This window comes from Geotrypetes seraphini, chromosome 17, assembly GCF_902459505.1.
Source record: "Geotrypetes seraphini chromosome 17, aGeoSer1.1, whole genome shotgun sequence".
Taxonomy (NCBI): domain Eukaryota; kingdom Metazoa; phylum Chordata; class Amphibia; order Gymnophiona; family Dermophiidae; genus Geotrypetes; species Geotrypetes seraphini.
Genome location: NC_047100.1, coordinates 40,360,510 through 40,378,692, shown reverse-complemented (window position 1 = coordinate 40,378,692; position 18,183 = coordinate 40,360,510). Strand labels below are relative to the sequence as shown.

At 37.3% G+C, this 18,183-nt stretch overlaps 1 protein-coding gene across 6 annotated transcripts in view; it reads right to left on the bottom strand.

Moving 5' to 3' along the window:
* DNAH1 (dynein axonemal heavy chain 1) overlaps positions 1-18,183 on the bottom strand; it is an 813,109-nt gene that overhangs the window by 66,764 nt on the left and 728,162 nt on the right. For all 6 annotated transcript variants that reach the window (XM_033926650.1, XM_033926656.1, XM_033926654.1 and 3 more), the window contains 3 exons: positions 17,742-17,912; positions 16,959-17,138; positions 13,841-14,017 (listed from right to left, as the gene is read on the bottom strand). In XM_033926650.1, the coding sequence (XP_033782541.1) occupies positions 13,841-14,017; positions 16,959-17,138; positions 17,742-17,912 (528 nt within the window). The remainder of the gene's footprint in view (positions 1-13,840; positions 14,018-16,958; positions 17,139-17,741; positions 17,913-18,183) is intronic.

Sequence of the window (18,183 nt, the reverse complement as noted above, 5' to 3'; positions counted from 1 at the left end):
CCCAGGACTACAATCGGCAGCAAAATAGAAAAACAAACTGGTAGGGAAATGGAAAAGAAAAAGGAAAAATGCAGCAGCAATTCAGAAGTCTACTATGAGCCACTGGACTCAGAGTGGTCCAGAATGTCTCCCATGCAGCTTGGAAATGAACTCCCCCGTGTTCAAGAGAAGACTGATTTCTCGACATTAGATGAGTTCTCCAAAAAGAAAGAGTGGGAGTTCTAGGATCCAGCCATTGTAACAAAACTTGTTGTCGAATTATAAATTGTCGACCCGATTCTGTATAGGACTCCTAGTCTCAGCAGCCGCTGGCTAAGCGGCTTTTGAGAATCGCACACAGGCATCCTATACAGAATCGCATCTGTCCTAATGGACAGATCCCTAACCCTGCCTAACCACCATCTATGTCACAGGCGCTGTTTTCAGAATCGTGTTGCTGCTGAGTTGATCACGGCAAGGGAAACGCCCTGCTGCGATCAGCTGAGCTGCAGCGGCAGGAAACCCCTGAACCCCACCACAATTCGGCCGGCAGGAGGGATGCCCACTTCCTCCTGCCAACACTCCCAAATTCCCCCACACTGTCTATGGCAGCAGGGATGCCCACTCCCTCCTGCCAGCACCCTCCCCCCATCACCAGCAGGAGGGATGTCCACTTCTTCCTGCCGGCATCCCCACAAATACATGACCCATCAAAAACACCCCCCCCCCCCATACCTTTATCAGCAAGGATGGACAGAAGGATGCCTATTCCCTCTGGCCAGCAGGCCCACCTCTTCAGAATGGTGGGCCTTCTCCTTGGGAACCTATATGATGCCAGTGCTAGTCTACTTTTCAAAGCAATTTTGGAACTCCTTTTCTGGAATACCCAGACCAGGTGAGTATGGAGGGTGTTCCGATACAGTTATTTGTTTTCTGGCTAAAAACTCCCTCACAGATAGTGCCGTGTGAGCTGGTGCATTGTCGTGATGCAAGAGCCATGAGTTGTTGGAAGTTCAATTTACACAGTAACAATAAATGATGGCAGAAAGAAGCCAACAAGACCCATCTGATCTGTCTAGTAAGGTTGCTGGGGTTGTAGATGCTATGCGGTGCGGGTTACTTTCCCCATCATTTCTTGAAACTTGCAAAAGTCATGTCATAGCTCTGTGCTTAACTTATATCTTCTTGCCTTTTAGGCAACAATATCCTATTTCTTTTTTAATTCTAGCATCATTTTTGCATTCACAATTCCTTTGAGATGGCATTTCAGGCATCCACTACCCTTTTGTGACAAAAATATTTCCTGATGTTGCTTTTGATTTGATTTCTTTGTAATTTCTTTTTATGTCCTCTAGTTCTACTTTAACTTAAATGAAAAAAACAACAACAACAAAAAACAGCTTTTCAGAAATTACCAAGATACCCTTCTAACATAAGAAGTTGCCTCCGCTGAGGCAGACCAGAGGTCCATCTCGCCCAGCGGTCCGCTCCCGCGGCGGCCCATCAGGCCCATTGCCTGATCAGTGGTCCCTGGTTATTCCTATACTTGCCTCTCACTCCTATCCCTGTACCTAACTCTACTCTTATCTGTACCCCTCAATCCCTTTGTCCTCTAGGAACCTATCTAAACCTTCTTTGAAGCCCTGCAACGTGCTCCTGCTTATCACAGCCTCCGGAGCGCGTTCCATGTATCCACCACTCTCTGAGTGAGAAAGAACTTCCTAGCATTTGTTCTAAACCTGTCCCCTTTCAACTTCTCCGAGTGCCCCCTTGTACTTGTGGTTCCCCATAATTTGAAAAATCTGTCCCTGTCTACGTTTTCTTTTTTTTTTTTGTAAATCTTTATTCATTTTCTTGTGTTACAACAAGTGTTTCAAATAAATTCATTAGAAACTTGAATATACACACTTGATTAACTTACGGATTAATAACAATTTTAACATTTCTTTAGAAAATCAATATTAAATATAGTTATAATAATATGCAAGAAATATAAATTTATATAATTATTATTAAATATAATAATCCCCACCCCTCCCTCCCTCCCATCCAATCAATAATACATAAAATCAGCTTTATTGAGAAAAAAATTCATTCAAATATTGATATAGTATGTAGTAACCAGAAATAAAATCCCACCCCATTTCCTTTTAATCAAATATCTTATCTTGGGAAAAGTTAATTATTCATTACAAAAATTTGTTAACGGTCCCCAGATTTTTTGAAATTTGCTTATAAAGCCTTTTTGTGTTGCAATGGTGAGCTCCATTTTGTAAATATGGCATACAGTATTCCACCAGAAAATGTAGTTTAATCTGTCATGTTTTTTCCAATTGAATGTGATTTGTTGTATTGCTATTCCAGTTAAAATAAATAGAAGTTTGTTATTACTTGATATTTGACTTCTTGCTCTCATAGTTGTTCCAAATAATATAGTATCATATGTCAAGGCTACCGGATTTTCTAACATCCTATTAATTTGGGGCCAAATTGATTTCCAGAATGATAAGATAAATGGACAGAATAAAAGATGGTCTAATGTCCCAATTTCAACGTGACAATGCCAGCATCTATTAGATCTAGAGCTATCTAATTTTTGTAAACGAACAGGGGTCCAAAAAGTTCTATGTAAAAGAAAAAACCAAGTTTGTCTCATAGATGCTGACATCGTACACTTTAACCTCCAAGACCAAAGTCGTGGCCATTGAGATGCATTAATTTGATGTTTTATCTCAATGCTCCAAATGTCTCTAAGACCATTTTTTGGTTTTTTATTTATATATTTAGATATTAATTTATACCACTGTGCAGCTTCATGACCTGTTGAATTAATCTGGAAACACATGAATTCTAAACTATGATAATTAGAAAGATTTTTCCATTCAGGGAACCCTATCTGAATGGAGTGCTTCAATTGCAACCATCTAAAATATTGTGTTTTATTAAGATCAAATTTATGTTGCAATTGTGAAAATTCCAGCATCTTACCATTTTTTATTATATCATCTAAAATTCGAATACCTGCTATAATCCAGTCTTTCCAGATTACTTTGAAACCGCCAATCTTGATCTTGGGGTTTAACCAAATCGTTTGAGTTGTTGATTTACTAATTGGAATAGGAGTTAGATTGCTGATATATCTTAAAGTTTTCCAGGTATCCATAAATATTTTATGTTCTTTGTATAGCCTTAGAAAAGCATACAGGGACTCAATATAAATACCAGTCAGAAAAGGAATTATGTTGATGAATGAGAGACTGACTGTGATAGTATTAAATACCAGTGGGGAGAGAGCAAATGACTCCTAAAAACGCTCAGAAAAGTGAAACTCTGAAAGGGAGGTGGATACCTCCCCTTGAGGCAAGAGTTTACCGTCCAATAATTGCATTTGCTTTGTAGAACATCACTTTCTGACCACTGGTAAAAACTAATATTGTTTAAATAAACTCTGTTAAGTTGACTAAAAAGTTCAAAACAATTATGCACAACTCTTGCTTGGAACGATGATACCATGCACTTATCTGTACCAACTTTAAAGTTTGTAGTTGTAAGGGCTCTTGGGGGTCTCAACGCGGCCCCGTTTCGAAAATTCTGCTTCAGGAAACCCAATGCTACAATGCTACACACTGTTAAACGTATCTGTCCAAGAGGTGATCGTTTGTAAAACTTCAAAAATTCCAGTTTTGAACTTTTTAGTCAACTTAACAGAGTTTATTTAAACAATATTAGTTTTTACCAGTGGTCAGAAAGTGATGTTCTACAAAGCAAATGCAATGATTGGACGGTAAACTCTTGCCTCAAGGGGAGGTATCCACCTCCCTTTCAGAGTTTCACTTTTCTGAGCGTTTTTAGGAGTCATTTGCTCTCTCCCCACTGGTATTTAATACTATTACAGTCAGTCTCTCTTTGTATAGCTTTGGCATTTTGACACTAACTACATGACTAAGGTGTAAAGGAAACATGAGTCTCCATTCTAGCCAGAACCAATCTGGAATATTATCAGTGGGCTCTGGGAGGATCCAATACATACCTTGACGTAAAATATAGGCTTGATGATACCTATAAAAGTTGGGAAAATTTACCCCCCCCCCTCCGTAATCGGTTTTTGCAATGACCCTAAAGCAATTCTGGGATTTTTCCCAAGCCAAATAAATCTTGTCAATATCTTATTTAATTTATTATAAAAAGATTCATGGAAGAAAACTGGTATCATTCCCATTTGGTAACAAACTACAGGCAAGATCATCATTTTAACTGTTTGTACTCTTCCCCACCAAGATAAATGCAAAGGATTCCATTGTTCACACATCTCTGTCACTTTTTGTAATAAATATTTTTCATTAATTTTCATTGTATCATCCAAAGTTTTTGTAATCCAAATTCCAAGATATTTAATAGCTTCCTCCTTCCAAACAAAAGAGAATGTATCAAATAAACCTTTTGTACAATGTATATTTAATGGAAGAACTTCTGTTTTGTTCCAATTTATCTTATATCCTGAAAATTTTCCAAATTTCGTAATCAGCTCAAGTAAATATGGAATGGTAGATTCTGGATTCTTCAAATATAATAATAAATCATCAGCATAAGCTGATATTTTGTATTCTTTATCTGAATGAGGTATACCTTGAATTTCCTTTACTTGTTGGATTGCTAATATTAAGGGTTCTAAAACTATATCAAACAGTAAAGGAGACAAGGGACATCCTTGTCTAACTCCTCTCTGTAGATTAAATTTTTCTGAAAACGTATTATTAATATATAATCTAGCAGAAGGGGAGCTATATAATGTTTGTATCATTTGTATGAATCCAGGACCTATACCAAACCATTCCATTGCTTGATACATAAATGTCCATTCTACTCTATCAAAAGCCTTTTCTGCATCCAACGAAACAGCAAAAGTAGGCTCATTCATTTTCTTTGTTAAGTATAACATATGAAATGCTAATCTGGTATTATGAGATGAATGTCTTTGAGTAACGAATCCTGTTTGAGACATACCTATAATATGGGGAAGAGCATTAGCCAATCTTAACGCAAGTATTTTTGCTAATATTTTTCCATCTACATTTATTAAAGATATTGGCCTATAGTTTGAAACCAAAGTGGGATCTTTATTTGGCTTTGGTAAAACGATAGTTAAAGATTCTGCTATAGTGCCTTTTATACAACCTTTATTAAGTTGATATTGATATAGATTTAATAAATAGGGCAATAAAAATTTTTTAAATGTTTTATAAAACTCCACTGTATATCCATCACCACCTGGAGCGGATTCAACTCTAAGGGATTTCAAAGCTGTTTCTATTTCTTTTAGTGATATTGGCTTTTCCAAACTTCGTTTTATATGTTCAGGAATTTTTGGACCCTCTAACATTTTTAAGAATTCTATACCTTCTTTTTCTTTATTTAAATAAGTCTCGGAGGAATAAAGAGATTTGTAAAATTTTAGGAACTGTTTTAAGATAGGTTCAATTTGTGTTAATGTGTCATTATTTTCATCTTTTATAGCAATTATTTTTGATTTCTTTTTTTTCGCTTTAAGATAATTTGCCAGTATTCTTCCCGACTTATTTGAATTTCCATAATACAGTGCCTGCTGAGAAAATATATCTTTCCTAATCATTTTTGATGAGATTTCATTATATTTACCTTTAAGTTTTAACAATTCTTGTTGAATAGAATATTCCCATTTTTCTATAAGTTTTGATTCTAAAATTTTAATCTCAGTTTCTAAGTTTGAAAATTGTTTTCTAATTTGTTTATTAAGATAAGCCGAGTAAGAGATTATTTGTCCTCTCATTGATGCTTTAAAAGCATCCCATAATGTTTCCTTGGAAATCTCATCTTTATCATTCATTTGAAAATCTTTCATTTTTGTTTGAAAATTCTCACAAAAAATTGGATCAGCAAGCATTGCATTATTGAACTTCCATATTGGTCTATTAGTATTTTGATCTATGATCTTCATTTCAATCCACATCCCACCATGATCAGATAGAATGATTGGATCAATGGCAGCTTGTGTCACTTGATGTGCTAGATGATTTGATATAAAAATATAGTCTATCCTTGAAAAAGATTTATGAACATGAGAACAAAAAGAAAATTCCCGTCCATCAAAATGAAGTATTCGCCAAATATCAATTAAGTTACACGTTTGTATTAAATTATCTAATCCCATTGATTTCATATATCTACCTGGGTTTTTATCCAATAATGGATCCATAACAGCATTAAAATTCCCAGCTACTATTAGATTTGAAGTAGCCAGTGGTAAAATCAGTTGTTGAAGAGTCTTAAAAAATTCATTTTGGTTCGAATTAGGGGCATAAATATTAAATAACATCATGGCAGTATACCCACCTTCCCTGAGTATCCGATGCCTTTTTTTTTTTTAAAGTTCTTTATTCATTTTAAATTTCTTACATCAAGTGATAAATATATAATACATATAATTTTCAATATACACTTGAATATCCATCAATATATATTTTAATACAAACGTATCCGATGCCTTTAATTTAAATGAAGCTGTGGGTGTGTGGTCCCGTGGATGCCCCTCCCCGGCCATGGTTGTTCTTTTCAATTTCTTTATTTATTATTTTATTTTTAGTTTTCTTTCTTTAATTTTTGTTTTTCCGTGTTTTAATGGGAGTGGAGGTAGGAGGGCTAGGGTTCCTCTCAGGGCTCATCAGAGTACAGAGCTCTGTTTGCATAATGTTGTGGCCTTTGCTGCTTGAGCCTCCCTAGTAGCACGGGGTTGGGTTGCTGCTGGTTCTGGGCTGGCATTTCGTGCTTCTTCTTTCTCCCGCTTGGATGGTGTTGGTTGGGGGTGGGTTGGGGGGGAGTAGGGTTTGGGGTGGGGGGAGGGGGGAGATTTGTTGTTACTCTTTTCACATGATTGTATTTTTACAGTGTTCTTTATGCTTCAATAAAAAATTGCTTTACACTAATTTAAATGAAGCTGAGCATTTTTTATTAACTAGAATAGCAACACCTGCTTTCTTTCCTATAGCGGGTGAGAAAAAACAGTGTTTTATCCATCCCCCTTTCAGTTTATTAGATTCAGTAACTGAAAGGTGGTGGGTCTCTTGTATAAAGCATATATCTGCATTTTGCCTTTTTAAAAATAATAATGCTCTTTTCCTTTTTATCATGTGATTTAGATCATTAACATTCAACGATATAATTTTAAGATCCATTTATATTTTTAATATATAATTTTTCAAAAATTAAATAGTAACCAATTTTTGTTAATAAAATTTCCCAATATATTAAATATTTTTTAATAGCCCTTTTCCCTTTCTCTCCCATCCCTCCCTTATATGTATCTCCCCTATCCCCTCCCTTCCCTCCCCAATTAAATACGAAAACTTGGATACGCAGATTGAGGTTAGGATGAAATAACTCCCTTAAGCTCTTTTCAAATTTATGTAAATTTACTACCAGAAAATATTTTTTTTTTTTTAAACCATATAAACTTTACGTTCTCTTTATCTTAAATTGGAAGATTTTATAATATTTTATAGTTACTCCTAACATCATAAAAGAATCATCCTATATATTTGCTTATTTTTAAAATATTGAGGATGATTTAATCTAAAATTAAAATATTTTATGAAAATATATTTTCATTTCTTATCATATTTTTTTTTCTTTAAAAATACTATATTGTATTCCTCTTTTTCGTTACAAGGGAATAGGAAAAACATTCAGCATGTGTAATTACCGCCAACTGAGCTTTCTGTTCTCAGTTAGAGTTTACACTATGTTCATATCTGATTTGACAATAAGGGTTTCTTGGTATGTGTATCTCCCTTGTCTGCCTCTTTCTGTTTTGCTCTAGCCTGTAATCTCAGCTTTCTCTCTTGTCTAATCTCAGGTCTGTATTTATCTTGAACTGTTCTAGCTATTACTTAGCGATTTTAATTTTCAGGAGTTTACGGGGTTTTTTTTTTCCCCCCCCCCCACTTCCGGGTTTTCATCGCGCGGATATTCAGCTTTTTTTTTTTTCCCCCATTTCCTTGTTATTTAATACTTGTATTCTTTTCTTTTATCGTAATGTAGTTAAGAACATGAAAGAAATAATCTCTTAATAAATATTGTTATAACTCCAGAGCTTCAAAATATTTCATATTAGAATTAATTATGAGGCATAAGAGAATTCCTAAATTAATATCTAGGAACTCAACAGTAGATTCCGCTACTCATATCAAGATCAATGTATCTGAAACTCAAGTTCAATCTGATATATTCCTTCTTCAAAGAATCACCAAATCCTTCTAATCATAATTTGCAGTAATACATTTCTTTATAAGAATCATTGTGATTGGAGGACCGCCTCTCTTTCCTTCATGTTCCGCCCTCAACATTTCCTAACCAATCAGCATGTCTTTTAGTTTCATGTCAGTATAAAGAAATTCATCCTTCGTCAGCATTTCAAAAACGGTTCGTTGATCATTCCATCTTCTTTTATGTAAGTATTATTTTTAAAAGTTCTGGAATTGAATCATGCAGATTATTTCAAATTTGCTTCTATTTTGTTACGTTCCATGTTGTTCATGTTTTCATATCCTCGTGCTATTTGTTGTTGCTGTAGAAGTTCTAAATCTCCAACCGATGTTTTCAAATATCTTCAATATCAATATCAAAAGTCAATATTATAAATAATTGTATAAAGTATCTTTAAGATGTCATAGGTTGTTCAAATTGTTCAATATATTCTTGTAGTTGTTTAGGATCTGAAAAGTTTTGAGTTTTGTTAGCAATAGTAACCTTCATTATTGCTGGGTAAAAAAGTCCAAATCTAGCCCCTATAGATCTTAATTGGGGTCTTAAATCCAGGAATTGTTTTCTTTTTGATGCCGTTTCTTTTGCAAAATCCGGGACAATATGTATTCTTGCGTCTTGACATCTGAGATTTTTATTCTCCTTAGCTAGTTGGCATATTTCAATTGCTTGTTGGTGTCTTAGAAGTTTAAATATTAAAGTCCTTGGACCCTTTTGAGAGTTTTTTCTTTGTGCTGGAATCCTGTGTGCCCTTTCAATTTCTAAAGTAGTTTTGAATTTTAGTGGTAATATTTTAGGTAGAAATTGTTCCAAAAAATTTATAGGATCGTTTTTTTCTACTCCTTCCGGTAGTCCAATAATTCTTAAATTATTTCTTCGTTCGCGGTTTCGGCTATCTTCAAGATCTTTTTTTATTTCTGTCACTTCTTTCCATATGGTTTTACTTTGTTTCATTTCCATATTTAATTGCTCTGAGTTATCTTCCAGAATTGATATCCTGTTTTCTGTTATTTCCACTCTTTTAGTTAGGATTGCTGCATCTTCGATCGCTTTTTGTAATTTTTTGTTACTGTCTAAGACTATTTCTTTGATTTGTCGCAATTCTTCCATAACGTCGGGATTTTCTTTTGATGGCAACGGCACTTTAGAAGGCGTATTCGGCTCCGGTTTTGATCTCTTGTTGCTACTTAATCCAGATCCGCCAGCTCCCGAATCTCCTTTATTTTGCTTATTAGAAGCCATATTATGTTATAAATAAGTGTTTTTTAATATATATATTGTAGTATTTCTTGTAATTAGAGCTTGTTTAACGGAGCTATTCTCTCACCCAACCGTCATTGTTCGCGTCCAAGCCACGCCCCCTGTCTACGTTTTCTATGCCCTTCATGATCTTGAAGGTTTCTATCACGTCTCCTCTAAATCTCTGCTTTTCCAGAGAGAACAGCCCCAGCTCTTTCAGCCTGTCAGTATATGAGAGGTTTTCCATACCCTTTATTAGCTTTATTGCTCTTCTCTGGACTCCTTCAAGTACATTTAAGGGTACTTTCACTAAGTTTTAGCAAAAAATGGATCAGACTGCCCTTACATAAGTCTTTTGTGGCACACTGGGGCCATTTTTACCACGGCCATAAAAATCCCAATTTTTTCCATTAATAGCTATGCTGTAATGTAAGTCATTAGCAGGTGGCCATGTTTTAAAAGTTACTGCAACACTCCTTACCAATACCTGCTTTAAAGGTAGTAAGGACTCCTGCATATGTGTCTTATAATCAGCACGCAGTAATGTATATAGCACAGAAATGTCCATTCTCTGTTCCTGACAAACCCCCTTCAGAATAAGTTACAAAAAAGTGTTTAGTGCATGGTTAGTATGTGCACATTGCTAAACTAATGAGAAATGCTTTAGCATATCCCAAATTAGGCCATTTTTGCTGTGTTAGATTGCCTTCCTAGAGCAAGGTTCAATGTTGGTTCTGCCAGTCATCAAAGGCTGTTATAATTCTTCTAGTATTGGGGTTAGTCAGAAATGTTTCTATTAATTTGGAAAATGTAGTCAGACTTCAGTACTTTGGACCTTTGTTTACAAATGAAAAAAAACAACAACAACCTACAGTATTAATTGTGAGAAGACTGTATAAAGAACATATTACTTGCTCTATTGCCTCATCTACTGCTTTTGTTACATGAAGACAGCAGCAAATAACCTCCTCCCTTCACCCGCTACAGATATAAATAAATCTCTCTTCCAAAATAGGAGAACATCAAGTGACAGAAACTCAAACCTACAATCTAACACTCTACACTCCATTACCACAGCATGGGGAAGAAGACTAACACACACAAAGACTAAACCACACCGACACCCTAAATCACTTAGTTATCCACACTCAAATGTGCCTACTTAAATATCAGAGCGCTAGGTCCAAAAACAGAGCTTATAAAAACCTGGATAATACAAGAAAACCTGGACTGTCTTTTCCTCACAGAAACCTGGCTAACCTCCGACTCAGACCCCGGAATAACTGAAGTCTGCCCACAAGGATACAAAATTACAGTGATCTGCAGAGAAAAAAAAATAAAAAAAGAGGCGGAGGCCTAGCAATCTTAATCAAACAAGATCTAACCCTTAATATAATTGAGAAAACATCCAACCCGTACATGGACCTATTAGCTTGCCAACTCTCCAACACCACACTAAAAGACACACTAAACTGCATGCTCTGCTACATAGCACCGGGAAACTGGTCTTTAGCAAGAACCGAAGTGGAAGACTTCATATACCAAAACTCACTAATAGCAACCTACAACCTACTCCTAGGAGACCTAAATCTACACCTAGATGATCAATCATCCAAAGAAATAGACAACTTTCTTTCATTTCTCAAAGCCTTATCCTTCCAAATGCTAAATCCACAAACAACTCATGAAAAAGGCCACCAACTTGATATTGCAGCCTTCATGACCCACCAACCATCCTTAACAGAAATTCATACATCTAACGGAACATGGTCCAGATCCATCTGGTCAGACCACTTCACCTACACTTTCAACATCAACTGGACCAAAAATAACAACAAAACTATAACAAAACTCAATAAAGTAACATACACCTCACGCAAACACATCAAACTCTCCATATTCTGGTCTAAAATAGATGAAACTATTCTAGAAAACAACCCTGAGGACTTCATCTTACATTGGGAAAGACTATGCTCCAACACCCTTGATGATTTAGCCCCACTGCAAACCAAATCCAAACCCAGCAGGAGATCAGATAAATGGTTCAACTCCGAACTGCTACAACTCAACAGACAATGTAGATGACTAGAGAGAAAATGGAGAAAATCGAACTCGGATCATACAAAATCCGCCTGGAAAAAAATACAAATCACAATTAAAGGACAAGAGAAAAGCACACTACACCAACCTAATAGGCACTGAAACCCAAGACACCAAAAAACTATTCCAAATTCTAAAAACCCTAACCGACACCAAACCCTACCTGACCACTAACAATACTAACCCCCCTCAGCCACTCTATTAGCAGAACACTTCCAAAATAAAATTACTAATGCAAGAGCTACCCCTCAATGACACCTCTACCAATCCTAATAAATTCACAATTCTCCCCATAGATAGAGATTCTACTGCAGCAGACAGAATATGGTCTCAATTCCCCAACATACAATGGTCCGAATTCAACAAATACTACAAAAAAATACAGCCATGCATCCTGTGACCTCAACAACTGTCCACCATATCTCCTAAAAACATCCAGCACAAAATTCCGTGCTCTTCTTCTAAACTGGATACAAATCTCGCTAATAAACGGCCACTACCCTACCAACTTCAGCAAAATCATCATCACCCCGATCCTCAAAGACCCCAAAGGACTGATAGGCCAAACAGCCAACTACAGACCCATTGCCTCTATTCCACTCTACGTCAAAATAATAGAAGGACTAGTTGCCAAATTCCTCTCCAATTACCTAGAAAACCATAAACATACTCCATCCCACACAATCCGGCTTCAGAAACAACTTCAGCACGGAAACACTACTAGGATCTCTCTTGGACACAGCCAGACAACATCTCAGCACAGGAAAAAAAATGATGCTCATACAACTAGACCTGACCGCTGCATTCGACTTGGTGGACCATAACCTACTACTACAAATCCTAGATACAATAGGTATCACAGATAAAGTATACACATGGTTTGAAGGATTCCTTAAATCAAGAACCTATAGCGTAAAATCAGACAAACAAAAATCTGAACCTTGGTCAAACCCCTGCGGAGTTCCCCAAGGATCCCCGACTCTCTTCAATCTCTATACAGCCTCCCTCAGCTCTCTCCTGGACAAACAAGGCATAACCTCCTACAGCTATGCCGATGACATTACCATTCTCATACCCTTCGATCAACCAGAACTCTCCATGACGAACACAATATACCAAACACTAAAATCAATAGCAACCTGGATGAAAGATCACAAACTGAAATTGAACCCAGATAAAACTAAATTCATCCTCCAATTAAACAACAAAATACCAACCATAACCAACATTGAAATCAACGCAATCAACTACCCCATACAAGCCACCCTAAAACTGCTAGGAATAACTATTGACAGATGCTGCACCATGCAAACGCAAATCAATAAAACAATACAAAAGTCATTCTTAATCATGAGAAACTTAAGACAAGATCGGAAATTCTTTGAGAAAACTCAATTCCAGCTCATAGTTCAGTCCTTAATACTAGGCCTACTTGACTACTGTAATATTCTCTACCTCCCATGCCCTACAACCATAACAAAACAACTACAAACTATCCAAAACACAGCACTAAGACTCATCTACTCATTAAATAAACATGACCACATTACAGAAGCATATCGCCAATCGCATTGGCTTCCTATCCCAGCAAGAATACAATTTAAATTCTACTGTCTACTATTTAAGACTTTATACGGAGATAGTCCAAACTACCTGAATAACCGCCTCATCCACAACACCGCAACCAGACATAGGAAAACTCACACCCCATTCTCATACCCCCCAATTAAGGAGGTCAAACGGAAAAAAAACTATATGATGGCCTCCTGGCCACTCAAGCAGCCAAACTAGACAACCAAATCGCCAATCTACTGACGGCATCCCTCGACTACAAGACTTTTAGAAAAGAAATAAAGACCATACTCTTCAAGAAAACTCTGAAAAAAGAAATAATACCGCAAGTGTCAAACTCCACCTCTCACTAAAGCCAACTACCCCAAACAATTAATCTTACCCATTTCTTACTCTCTTTGAAAATGACCAATTTTTTTTTTTTTTTTTTATAAGGTCTTATTGTAATACATCTTGGATAATTCTTTTGTAATCCTCCTTGAACTGCAAGGTAATGGCGGAACAGAAATCCCTAATGTAATGTAACTTTTGGTTATGGCGGTATAAAAGAATAAAGTTATTATTATTATTATTAGTAGTAGTAGTAGTAATAATCGACTTCAGATGGGAAAATGGAGACAATAAGAATAGGGAAAGAATATTCCAGAAATCTTACATTCAGATCATAAGCAGTACTGATCTGTCTGTAGATCCCAGACTCTGAGTAAATGTGATCTTCCTTGAGCACTTTTGGGTGGTAGAAATCCTCTAAAATATTCATGATGCAGCGTCTGTCCCAGTCGTCGGTAACTCGACCTCCATAGTTAATCTCTCCAGCTGTATACTTCAGAACCTGGTGAGGCATACAATGAAAACATAACTAAGAAGGTGCCCATGATATAAGAACAGTCTCCATTCAGCTATATGCCCTGTGCATAATTCTATGACAGGGGTGCCCACACTTTTTTGGCTTGCGAGCTATTTTTAAAATACTCATGGAGATGATGCGGTATATAAACTTAAGGTTTAGATTAGATTAGATTAGACCAAGTCAAAATGATCTACCAACAATAAAATTTTAAAAAACAAAAAACACACTGTACGCAGACAAAATGTAATTTATCATTTGTATTTGGGGTTTTTTTTTTTCAGAGGTCAAGGCTGATGACTTTAAAATATGCAATGTCACCTCAGTAACAACTATACAAAAATAGACAAATATACCCCTCCCCTCCCTCTAACCCCTCCCCTTTTACTACACCGAAATAGCGGTTTTTAGCACAGGGAGCTACGCTGAATGCCCCTCGCAGCTCCCGACGCTAAATATCACTATTGCGGTTTAGTAAAAGGGGGCCATAGTGCAAAACATAGACAGTAGATATAAATTCTCAAAACGGACACATTTTGAGCACTAAATTGAAAATAAAATCATTTTTCCTACCTTTTTGTCTCGCAATTTCATGAGTCTCTAGCTGCACTTCTTCTGTAAATCCAATATTTCTGTCTTTCTTTCTTTCTACCCCTCCCCTTTTCTTTCTGTCTCTTTCTTTCTCTCGCCTCCCTGCCCCCCCTCTTTATTTCTGACTTTCTCTCTCCCCCTGCCTGTCTGCCTTTCTTTCTCTCTCCTCCTGCCCCCCCAAGCCATTTGCGAAGCTTCCTGGCCAGTCGCGGGATCAGATCTGCCTGTGTAGGGCAAGCACTGATTCCAAGGAACCTATTCCCGAGCTCCAAGTGTTAGAGCAGCCCAACCAGGCAGGTGCTTCTTTCAAAAAAGTATGGCCCTCCAGGCTTCAGACCCCAATGTCTGGCCCTTCTCCCAAGTAGAACTCATCTCTTCAAAAAAATTTATAGGTAATTAGGTTTCCTACACTCAGATTATTCCTTGTATCCTTATTATTCTTTTATGAACCGCATAGAACTATCTGGTTATGCAGTCTAGAAATTGATTTATTGTATTGTAACTGTGTCAGTACTACTGGGAACCTCTTAGCACAGAGAAGCCTCAAACATTAATGGATTAAATCCTGAAAACAAAAAAATCTAGTGCAGAGCAGATGAAAAGACATCTTCTCAAATCACTTGCAGAAGTTAAAACTGAGGAGTAGGGGCGCTGCCCAGAGAGACAAGAGGGCGGAGAGAACACGATCGATGTCGTCTGCATTCAACTCGTGAGTTGAGGTGCTTAGCTATTTGTAAGGAATCGTATGCTGTTTGCACAGGAACAAACAATGCATACCATATATTATAATTATTTGAATATTTTTACTGCTGTAATTGTCTATTGACTTCTTGCTGAACACCGTCTTGAGTGTAAAAGGCGGTAAATAAATCCTAATATATACGTACATACATACTGTGTCACACTCTTGGATTTTGCAACCCAGAGTCATTACTCTGCATTTTTTAGCTACCAAATTCTAAACCATTCTTCAGGTTTGCTATATCCCTCCTCATATTATTTACCCCATCAGGATGTCTACCTTGGTATCATCCACAAAGAAGCAAACCTTACCAGGCAGTCTTTCTGTAATATACTGTAGTTTACAAAAATGTTAAAAAGGACTGGACAAAGAATCAATCCCTGTGACACACCACTGGTACCATCCCTTTTCTCAGAGAACTTCATAGGTTACCACAAATGACCGCCACTCTTGCACAAATTTATTTCTGCTCTGAAGAAAGTAGAAATGTGCATGTGGGTATACGTACAAACATATTTTATAGAATACACACATACATCTACTCCATCTCCACCCAAACTATACCTCTCTGCCTATGTATAGATCATGTAAAAGCAGCTGTACACAATTTTATAATAGCCATTTTCTACATGTAAAGTATGCTTTAAACAAAGGTCCGGTTTCTGTAAATAGTGCCGTTATCGGCAGTCACCTTAAAAACAGCCACCAGTCACGCAATGGCGCCGTGTACAGAATTGCGGTTATATGAAAGATAGGCGCCAGAAATGTAGGCCAGGGTTTTCAAGGCCTACATTTCCTGTGCTTACCTTTCACGAGAATTGCGTCCACGGAGGTATCTTACGCTGCCTAATAGAGAATGACACGGTGACAAAATTCATCACCGTTCCCGTCCCCGTGGATAACCGCGGGAAACCATCTTCATGTCATTCTTTAAGGAGAGAGGGAAGAATCAGAGTATGAATGGCCACAACCACTGACCCGCAAGCTTTGCTTTGAAGAATGCTGGTGTAGAAGGACCGAGGTTGAAACAGACACTACAGAATGACAGTCTCTGGTATCCAGAGCAGATGTTGTGATGTCATAATGCCTCATTCCACCAGTGCCTAAGAGCCAATCACATCAGTGATGTCACAATGGCTTCATTATCCTTGGCTCCCATAAGAATCAGAGTATGAATGGCCACAACCACTGACCCGCAAGCTTTGCTTTGAAGACTGCTGGTGTAGAAGGACCAAGGTTGAAATAGACCCTAGAAAATGACATGGGATTGGGGACGGGAACGGTGATGAATTTTGTCACCGTGTCATTCTCTACTGCCTAACACCACTTCTGCCATTAACCATGCATACAGTGGCATTAGGCATTGTAAGGTGCTTCCATAGGTGTGATAACAGCGCTTTTTTGGAGGCACCTCCATTTTTTTAATGGCATTTTTAACTGGTTTTTAATAGGCACAGACAATTACCAATGCGTCAATTAAAACCAATTAAGTTAGGTGGTGGTAGGGCACCGTTTTTAGAATCAGGCCTAAAAGCTTTATGAAATTGTCTCCTAAATGTATAGACCAGAATAGGGTTTATTTAGAACGCTCACCTTATAGGGGATTTCCGCATACTCATCCAGGAACATCTTTAACTGACTGATGCAGATGCGAAGGTCTCCATCAGTAAACTCATATGGAATGTTGAAACCCAGCGGCCCAAATTTCCTTCGCTCCAAGCTGTTCCCATGGAATAAGCACAATGACAACAGCAAGGCTTTGAACTCGGAAGCCTGCCAAGTACAGCACCACAGGCCTAAGTGAGCTTTCAGAAAGTTCCTAGCAATCATTCTTCAAAGTTAAAATTATTACAGAGAAATCATCATCTGGTCGATATTCAAAACAATGGCTGCTGACTAGTTAAATAGTTTGTTTGGGGCTCTTTGCTAATTTTCAGTGGCACGTAGCTAGTTATCTCTGTTGAAAATCAGCAGTTAGTGTCTAAGTGAAAGCAGGCAATTTGGGGGATGTTCTGGGGAGGGAGGGGGGAGTCAGCAATTGGCTGCTTAAGTGCCAATATTCAGCACTTAGCTAGCTTGGGTAACTGCATAAAACACAGATCTATCTTTATAGCTTTAAGAACTGAATATTCACTTAACCAGATATTCAGTGCCGATGTTCTGACCTGGTCTGGCATTGAATATCCAAGATTAACATCAGCAACGGTCAGTAAAATAATCACTGCAGCCAACTGAATATTGACCCCCATATTTTCAAATATAGGTGTCCAAGTTTTACAAATAAGTTGGACAGTATTAGAGCTTTACTTCTTGAAGTGTGAGGAACACGGTATCTGCAGCAGAACTAAAGCCCTATACTAACTTTTGCTATTGTACCTTAGAGCAGGAGTTAAGGAAATCCTCACTGATATTCATATATGATTTCAGCAAGTTGGCTTTGACCCCTCGTGGTGGCTCAATGGTCATCTTTGAGCTATTCTGCAGGATGGCCACTGGAAACTTGTTACTAGGTAAGCTGGTCAACCAAAGGCGAAAGTCTCGATGCACCTACATTAAAATTTTCATGTTAGATCAATATTTACAGTACGGACAATTGGACATGGTTTGTTGGCTTTGACCATCCAGCTCACTCAGATTCATTAAGCAGCAAAATGTTGATTATCTCATTAAAATAGAGGGTTAAGAAAAGAGATACTTCTGCTTTCCTAAAACATGTACTCCAAGTTAGCAATTTTGCTTTCTTTAATGACAAGTATCAACAATCACCCAGATGGGACTCCCTGGATAAAGCACAGAAGGAAAGACAATACAGCAATCT